At 33.8% G+C, this 9,350-nt stretch overlaps 1 protein-coding gene across 4 annotated transcripts in view; it reads left to right on the top strand.

The window, feature by feature from the left end:
* The window catches only part of ERBB2IP (erbb2 interacting protein), a 91,688-nt gene extending 82,766 nt beyond the window's left edge, over positions 1–8,922 (top strand). The window contains exons 21-25 of one of the 4 annotated variants that reach the window (XM_006870980.1): positions 1,518–1,637; positions 4,857–5,066; positions 6,123–6,215; positions 7,049–7,123; positions 8,815–8,922. In XM_006870980.1, coding sequence (XP_006871042.1) covers positions 1,518–1,637; positions 4,857–5,066; positions 6,123–6,215; positions 7,049–7,123; positions 8,815–8,922 — 606 coding nt within the window. The remainder of the gene's footprint in view (positions 1–1,517; positions 1,638–4,856; positions 5,067–6,122; positions 6,216–7,048; positions 7,124–8,814) is intronic. The other 3 variants (XM_006870977.1, XM_006870979.1, XM_006870978.1) reach the window with 3 other exon arrangements.
* The last annotated feature ends 428 nt before the right edge of the window (positions 8,923–9,350 follow it).

Below are 9,350 nucleotides of genomic sequence, written 5' to 3'. Positions count from 1 at the left end.
CCCCACCTTTTTTTTTCTTTCTTTTTTTTTTTTTAATACAACTCTAGTTTTGCTCTATTTTGTTCTGTCGTAGGAACAGTCTCCTGAATTCTCCTTTCTCTGGTTGGGCCTCAGCTAGTCTTGCCCTACCGTCTGTCACCTACCACCACTTGGCTTCTATGCTATGTTAAGGTGGTAGCAGCCATTTGAAATTTAATAATTTGAAAGAGATTTCAAGTAAAGACCACTGATTTCACTTAACTCAGAATTCATCTTTGCCTTTCATTGACATTTGGAACAATGATTGTTTACCCCAGATTCTTTTACAGTCACCTTTTTTGCTGGCTTTTCTTAAACTCATAGTCGTTGATCACATTCAGTGTTACTTAATTCATTAAATGTTTGTTCTTTGAAAGAGTAGATAAACATAATTGTACATCCAGGCTAAAGTTTAAATTTCAAGGTATGAATTTAAGTTGATTTATATGTATTCTGAATGAACATCTCAATAAAAGAGAAGGAAAGTAAATTATGCAATGCAGAAATAATACAAAATTATGTCAAACCACATTTTAAAATGCTAAGCCATGGTTTGAACTAGCAACTAACTAAATCAGGCAAATCTGTTATAAATAGATATTTATATGTATCACGAGGAATGATTCCAGCATGGTTTTCAATATGATTTCACCTGCTTTTCTATTTGCTTAAATATATACTATTTTGAGAGTAACAATAGTACTATTACTACAATCTGTTTAGCTTTTTAAATATTTATCGAGTCTTTAGAACTGAATTATAATTTTAAAAATATACATGTTTTATCTCCCAGCATCTTATTATCTTGAATATAATAAAAATTATTCAGGATAATGAGATGTTGAGTCTATTTTTCCTCAACACTATCACTGAGGTAAATAAAGATATCAGTAGGAGTATTTTACTTTTTAAGTCATTATATTCTTAAAATATAGCAAATTGATTTTAGAAGCTTTTCATCAGACCTGTACTCTACAAAGTACAATGATAGTATTAAGTTAAAGTAAATGTAAACCATAAACTAATCGATGCTGTTCATCATTTTAAAAAAATCTTGTGCTGTATAATGTGCTGTTTTAAGAAAAGTCATTAACTTTTAGCCAAAAAAACTTTGTCATGCTCAATAGGGAATGTATTTCAGCTGTACTTAAAATTTGAGGCTATTATTGTCTAAAAGAGTTAAAAGCTAGATATTATATAAATAAAACTAATAAGACAAAAAACAACATGTGGAAGAATGTGTGTATTATAAAGAAATAGGTTAACATTATAAACTTTCCACACATTATAAAAACATTTGACTTTGTAGCTTTTAAAGAAGGCTCAAAGTACTAACTAATACTGATGACAGCGATGATGGTTATATTTGATTTGGTTCTTCATCTTTCTGCTGTCCAGCAGTATTTTTTTCCTCACGTTCTCTCAAGTGTCATCATCATTTTGATTTCTCATCTTAAAGAGCATTATTTGTTTACTTTTTATTTCCCCCTCATTTGAAGACTCCCCAGACATCCAGTCCAGGAGATCCTTGTCAAGATGATGTATTCATTTCAGGACAGCATAACTACTCGTCTGCTACACTTAGTCACAAAGATGTTCCACCAGACAGCCTGATGAAAGTAGGTGCTCAGGAAATAAATGATGCCATATCTGTAAGATTATTATCTTGTGTGGTTTTGGATAGGTAACATCCCATACACTGTAACATTGAAAATCGCTTTTTTGAGGGTTTTTTCTTCCCTGATTAGTAAGAACTTTTTAAGTAGCATAGAACATGAATAGGGCCTCTGTTTTTCTCAGTTTACTCCATGATTTTCCACACTGGAGAATCACTTTATTGGTATATTTGGAGTTATTTAGCACAGCCCACTTATTTAAATAGGGCTTTTTGGCATTTCTGACAGTAATGTCATTGACGATTTTCAAGTGAGTCTGTCTTAAAGTCTTTGTTCTAGAGGATTGTTATTAAAACAGAAACCCATTGCCATCAGTTTGCTGTGACTCATAGCAACCCTCTAGGACCAACTAGAACTGCGCCATATACAAGGCTCTAAATGTTTACAGAAAGGAGCTCTGGTAGCGTAATGGCTACGAATCGGGCTGCAGGCTACAAGGTTAGCAGTTCGAAACTACTAGCTTTCCATGGGAGAAAGATGAGGCTTTCTGCTCCCGTAAAGATTTACAGCCTTGGAAACCCTGTACAGGGTTGCTATGAGTCGGAACCGACTCCACGGCACATAACAACAACAACAAATGTTTACGGAAGACTCATCTTTCTCCCGTGTACCTATGGTGGATAGGAGCCACCAACCGCTTTTGTTTTTTGTTAACAGCTGCATGCTTAACCACTGCACCACCAGAGTTCCTTTACTGTTATTAAAAGCATTTAAAAATACCTCAAATGTAATTTTAAGTTACCTTGAAAGACTTTTGTTTATTGTAAAATAGGTGATGGATGCATTCTTAGAGAGAGAGTTTTGTCTGTCACCAATACCAAATTGAAAACTTTTATCATCCTTCTTCAGCTATTTCTCCTATTTTTTTCAAAATAATTCCATGTCCCAAGTATAGCCAGATAAAACTTTTACATTATTTTTGATAGTACGCCCTTACCCATCTAATTTATGAATTTGTACATATCTATTTTACCCTTTTTTCCTTTTTATTTTAATCAAACTATATCATCCTTTCCCCTCTCCCCATTTAGTATACATTTAATAATGTATTGAGTTTGTTTTATGCTGTTTATTTTCCTGAGCCATCAGCTAATCATAACCTCTGTGTATATTAAACATTGGTATGGAATGTCATACAAAGCTAGATGTCCATGTAGCAGAGAGTCTTAGGAATAAATAGGTTAGAGTAATCATTGACTAGAGAAGTCTTTTCAGGAAAAAGGTATTGAATCTGCATATAGGAATATAGTGTATAAACATGAAGAGAAACAAAATGTTGCATAGTAATAAAGTTAACAGTTGTTGTGTTGTTAAGCGCCAGTAAGTCAGTTCTGACTCATAATGACCCTGTCTAGGGTTTCCGAAGAGCAGCTGGTGGGTTTGAACTGCAGACCTTGTGGTTCAGAGTCAAGTCCTGATCCTACAGTGCCACACCAGATATCCAGGAGTCCATTGTTGTTGTTAAGTGCCATCGAGTTAGTTCTATACACCCTGCAGACTGTTTCTGAGGAGCATTTGGTAGATTTGAACTGCCAACCTTGTGGTTCTCAGTCTGGTGTTTATCTTACAGTGCCACACCAAGACTCCTAGCAGATAAATCAATTTAAATCTATAGTTGTCAAGTTTTTTCCCCAAAGATTTACAGAGCTAACAGTACCTCATTCTCCCACATAAGATTTAATACAGAGTAAAAACACATGTATGTTTCCAGTCTTCAGAATTCACTAAATTCTTAAATGTAATACAATATGCTGCGGTTATTACTTATAGTGACCCTGTATAAGGTTTCTGAGGAGCAGCTGGTAGGTTTTAACTACTCACCTTATAGTCCAGTGTCTATTCTGCAGCACCAAACCAGTACTCCATAATACAATATTCACTCAAAGTGAAAGAGAGTCTTTTTGTTGTTGTGTTTCATACAAAATCATTTCCCCGAAAGCTGGTTCCTTTGTATCCTTCAACAAGATTCATATAAGAATTCTGAAATGGATGCTATAATTTTTCTGCTTTTTCTAGATTTTGATAATTTTAGCTAAATAGCTCAAATATTTATCACAATATTTCTCAAATTTCAGTATGAATAAGGTCATCTTTTTACAAACTGTCAATGGAAATCAACTTATATGCAAATATGACTATAACCTTTATTTTATTTAGATAGGTTCTTCACACAAAAATAGTAGGCTACTTAACACAGTCCCAAAAAGTGATGGTAAGTTTAAACCTCAGGCGCAGTCTCTAAAAACCAGAGGTTTTACAACTCAGATGTTGCTTAACAACCAAATAATCTCTAGGTTTTTAGCTTGTGAAACTAACATAAGATGTCAGAGTTAAAGTTTATGGTTAATAATCTATGAAATTAATGTTTAGAGAATTTAAAAATTGTTAACCCACAAATGAGGAGCATTCAAAAGGCTTGTGAAAAAATTCTATTATCTTTTAATTCCGTTTTTTCAAAAGGATTTTGATGCCCCTTTTGTAAGGAATAAATCAGTTTATGGCTATATAGTTAGCTGAATTGACTTATTCTACAAAAAAAGGATAAAATGTAGAGAAATACACTCATTAGATTGGAAAAAGGAGTCCTGGTATGGCACTGTAGAATCAACACTGGACTTTGAACCACCAGCTGCTCCTTGGAAACCCTATACAGGGTCGCTATGAGTCAGAACCAACTCAACAGCACTTAACAACAAGATTAGAAAAAAAAAATTGTAAGAAAAAATTAGTTACTTGTGTGTGTGTGTTTGTGTTTAATTAGAGATTGGGAAAAGATGCCCTTCTAATCGAACTTCTTTATAATTCTAGCATACTGGCATAAAACGTTTTCCATTTTAATTAGTGTAAGAAAGATAGGTACATTTATTTATAACAAAATAAATCACTTAAAATGCACATGTGATTTACTTTTATCTGCCAGCTTGAAAGAGTCAGTCTAATAGCATGGAAATTTATAAGTAAAATAGTAATAGCTTTTCTCTGTTTTAGAAAAGAAAAGTTTAATTTTCAAAGTTGAAAAGATAGTGTAAGTTGAATGGTACTGTGTGATTAAGAACGCTAAATAAACTCTAGTGCTTTTGCAATGCTGAAAGGAGAAAATCCAAATACTTGTAATAAGAACATTATTACTGGTCGTTTTAAGACACTTCATGTTTTTCTTAGATGCCTTTGAGTAATGGACAGATGAGCCAGCCTCTCAGGCCTCAGGCAAATTATAGTCAAATACATCACCCCCCTCCTCAGGCATCTGTGGCAAGGCATCCCTCTAGAGAACAACTAATTGACTACTTGATGCTGAAAGTGGCCCACCAGCCTCCATATACACAGCCTCTTTGTTCTCCTAGACAAGGCCATGAACTGGCAAAGCAAGAGGTAAGAATAATCAAGAATATTTGAAATAGAAAACCTAAGTTTTTAATAGGTTATTTAATTATGGCAATAAATCCATATAGAATTTTAACTAACATATTTTTACCATTTAAATTTTTTGTTTTGTTTTCTGGTAAGTTTATCAGATACTAAACTTTGTAGTTTAACGTGGCTCTGTTATCCCCTTTTTTTCAGTTTCCTCACATAGGATATAATATTTTGGGAATGACTTTTTTTCCTAATACAGTTTCTCAGTTTACTTCCCTTCTTCCCAAATGTAAATAGTAGACTATCGTACTTAAATGGTACATTATGGTTTGCTATTATTTGTGTCTTAAACTCTGGACTCCTCATTCTTTGAACTTTGGTTGTAATCTCCAAAACTACTTAGGGAATTAAATCTTTCAAAATACTCAAAAGGCCATTAATCTTGCATTCATATATTTGCTAGATTTCTGTTCGTTTCTAAATCTGTATTAAAATCTTAAGTAGAAACAAAATGCTTTATTTGTTTTGATTGAGTCTTTAGGGAAAGGGAAAGTTTTGTAACAAAGTTTTCGGCTCTTATATTATCATAGCCATGTTATAAAAACTATATCAGATTTTTAAATCCCAATTCCTTTGAAGAATATAATCAGATTCAGGAAATAAACCACTTAGCACTCTCAAATTTCTAAATAGCAAACCAGTTAACAGAGGTACTGTGTAATTTTGTAATTTAGATGTTTCACAAATGGAAATTAATAATGTGCATATTTTGTGTTTCTACTTATCAAAAATCTGTGTCTGAAAAGTATATAATTGGTTCAACTTTAACAAGCAATAAAGTTAGGAACTATGCTTTATAATCCCAGCTGTGCCTTTAACGCACTAACTCATTAAAATCATATTCCATATTATTTCACTTCATCTGCCCAAATATTTATTTTAGAAGAGTATTTATATATTTTTATTTGCTTAGACTTTATTCACCAGTATCTTAAGTATGAATATTGATGAATATTGGTTTTTGAAAACATGATAGTAGTTTAATTTAGTTTTATGTTCTTGTTAACTCAGATTCGAGTAAGGGTTGAAAAGGATCCAGAACTTGGATTTAGCATATCTGGAGGAGTTGGGGGTAGAGGAAATCCATTCAGACCCGATGATGATGTGAGTTTTATTTATTTATCCTTGAAATAGCCATAAAGTTGTATTTACTAATTTAATACTTTTTTTATACTTAAGTAACAAAAGCATAGATTACTTACATAAATTTAGATAGACAGCAACCACCTCTTTTATTTCCCTCTCTATTGCTTAGCTTATTATTTTGAACTTTGATCAGAACAAGTTAATTGTTTGAAGAAAAAAAAGATATTTAACCCCAAACTTTTCATTTTCATTCTGTTATTATGTGATTTCAGTTTTCTTACTGCTTCTTCACACATCTATCTGTACAAGTAAATCCATCACTTTAACAGAAGTCACTATACAGGCAGTCCCCTGGATATAAAGATAATTACCTAACTGTGTCTTTACGTTGAATTTGTAGGTAATTTGGAACAGTTGCATTCATTTAGTTCTTATTTAGTGTTACGTTAATGCAAGAAAAGGCTCACAGCTTATTCAATGATCTTTAAAGTTGCACATGCAGCAAATGAAGGTGATTGTGATCAAGAATTTGTTGTGAGTAGGGGTTGGTTCAATCATTTTTAAATAAGGGCAAATTTACCTATAGTAAAGGGCAAGTTGAAGTCATTTAAGTTGGCGATTTGTTTGTAACCTAGAGACTGCCTATACTAAAATCAGAATTATCAAAGATAAAATTAATTGTGTGTTGACACAGTAATATTCCGAGAACAAGGAAGAAAACATGCCACAATTCAAATATTTGCGTAGTGCAAAAGAAACATTGCTCCATAATACTCTGCTACTTACCTTTAGTGTTGTAAAAGATATAAATTTTAATACTCTGTTACTTATCTTTTATGTTGCTCTTACAGGGTATATTTGTAACAAGGGTTCAGCCTGAAGGACCAGCATCAAAATTACTGCAACCAGGTGATAAAATTATTCAGGTAATTAATTAAATCTTTTTTAAAATATTTCAATTCTGCACTTTATAAAGTCTGCCTCCTCATTGAAAATTGCTTATTAAATGCTGGAACTGAAAATAAGCATTTTATGTACTGTATCTTTAAACAGAAAATGAAAATAGTGGCATTTCTTATACCCTCTAGTTCTTTAACTGAATGCTTTCATAGTCTAAAACTTTCCCATCAGTATCTTGAAAAATCATGCCATTTTATTTAAGTTTGACTATGTTAATTTATTTAGATTTAGATAATCAGAGCACTATTCTTGGGCAAGCTATTATCATCTTAGAAAGAAAAAATTTCGTAGTCTGAGAAACCCTTCTTATTTTCCATACCCTTTTCCTTTCCTCTGTTCCTTCAACTACCTATTTTACCTAAAAAGTGTAGCTCAAACCTAAAAATGACAGAGGCATTAGAGTTTAGTAGCTAAAGTCAAAAGACTCTGAAGCCAGGCTGTGGTTGTTATGTGCCGTGGAGTTGGTTCTGACTCACAGCGACCCTGTACAGGGTTTCTGATGCTGTAAATCTTTACGGGAGCAGAAAGCCTCATCTTTCTCCTGCAGAACGGCTGGTAGTTTCAAACTGCTGACCCTGAGATTAGCAGCCTGATTCGTAACCCTATGTGACCAGAGCTCCTTGACTGCTTAAGTTTAAATCTTGCCTGCAACACTTAAAAAGAGTGTGTAAGAGAGGGAGAGAGTGAATGTGTATATGTCTGATTGGGGGAGTAGGGGGCTGGAGAGAGGAGGGAAACAGAAGGAGGGAGGGGGAAATATGTATGCACAGCAAGTGTGATAACATCTCAATAATTACTGCATGCATACAATTCAGAGACATTGGTTACATTCTTCAGTGTCACCTTTCTTGCTGTCTCCCCATATCGATCATTTCACCATCATTGATTTACACCACCTGGTAGACCACTTATCTGTTTTAAAGTACATTTGTCAATTCCATTTTATATATAGATAGTTCTTTAAAAAAGTGTAATACTCAAAGTGAGCATTCTTAACTAATTTGCTAAACTGTTATTTAATTTGAAGATGACTTCAGAAATAGTTTAATTCAATGTTCAAAAATTTTTCAGGGCAACAGATTTAGGGATTCATCTAGCCTCAGTGAGTCTAGCAAGTGAATTTCTGAATTTCTGTTCGACATCTATAAAGTCTTTGATTTAAGTATTCCATAATGGTAACCAGGCACCATTCAGTTCTTCTGGTCTCACAGCAAAGGAAGCAGTAGTTCACGGAGGCAATTAGACTTGCCGTCCAGTATTTTCTCTGATTCCTGGATCTCCTTCCTCTTCTGCTCAGAGCATATAGAAACCTACGTTGGATGGGTGCTAAGCTCTTAAGACCCCAGGAACTACTGTGTTAGGCTAACTAACACCTGCACACCCAGAGAGAGCACACCAAGTCTGACACTAAGCAAGTAGCTCCTGACACTTTAAAATTTTACTTTAAAATTTTGAAAATTCAACACGGGACTTTCGAGACCTTAAGAGATTTTATTTCCATAGGTATTGGATGGGACTCAGAAGTATACGTGTTGTTTTAAGTTGCCAAAAGAGATTCCTGTTTTCTGCCAGGTTTAGGATCTACCTGACAGAAATTCAAGTGCACAGAAATAAGTATCACGAATATTTTTCCTAATATGTTTTTTCTTTCTTGTAGGCGAATGGCTACAGTTTTATCAATATTGAACATGGACAAGCAGTGTCCTTGCTAAAAACTTTCCAGAACACAGTAGAACTCTTCATTGTACGAGAGGTTTCCTCATAAGCACTGTGGCCAAAACCAGGGGACGACAGCAAGATTCATTGGAAGATACTTGCAGGGGAAATAAATATTTTGATTATTTTTATATATAAAGAACTGAAAAAACTATGTTCAAATTTGTACATTAATGGAATAATGGAACTTGTGGTTAGAGGGAAAGAACCACTGTACAGAATATAGAGGGGATTGTTTCATTCACGCCATAAAGCTTCTGGTTAGGTTTTTAAACATAGCAATCAAGGCTACAAAAACAAGCCCGTGTTGTTTTTGTATAGATTGTAGGTTTATTTTTGGATTCCGTATACATAACTGAACTCTGTACAAGGCTAGAGTTAGCCTTGACTGTAGTCCCGAGACAGATGGCAAAGTGATCTATCTCATAGCTTTTATGCCCTTATTTTTATTCAACTGGTATGAATATTTTTCTGCAG

This window comes from Chrysochloris asiatica, unplaced genomic scaffold, assembly GCF_000296735.1.
Source record: "Chrysochloris asiatica unplaced genomic scaffold, ChrAsi1.0 scaffold00157, whole genome shotgun sequence".
Classification (NCBI taxonomy): domain Eukaryota; kingdom Metazoa; phylum Chordata; class Mammalia; order Afrosoricida; family Chrysochloridae; genus Chrysochloris; species Chrysochloris asiatica.
The sequence above is the reverse complement of the archived record's forward strand: the minus strand, read 5'-3'. Positions and strand labels throughout refer to the sequence as shown.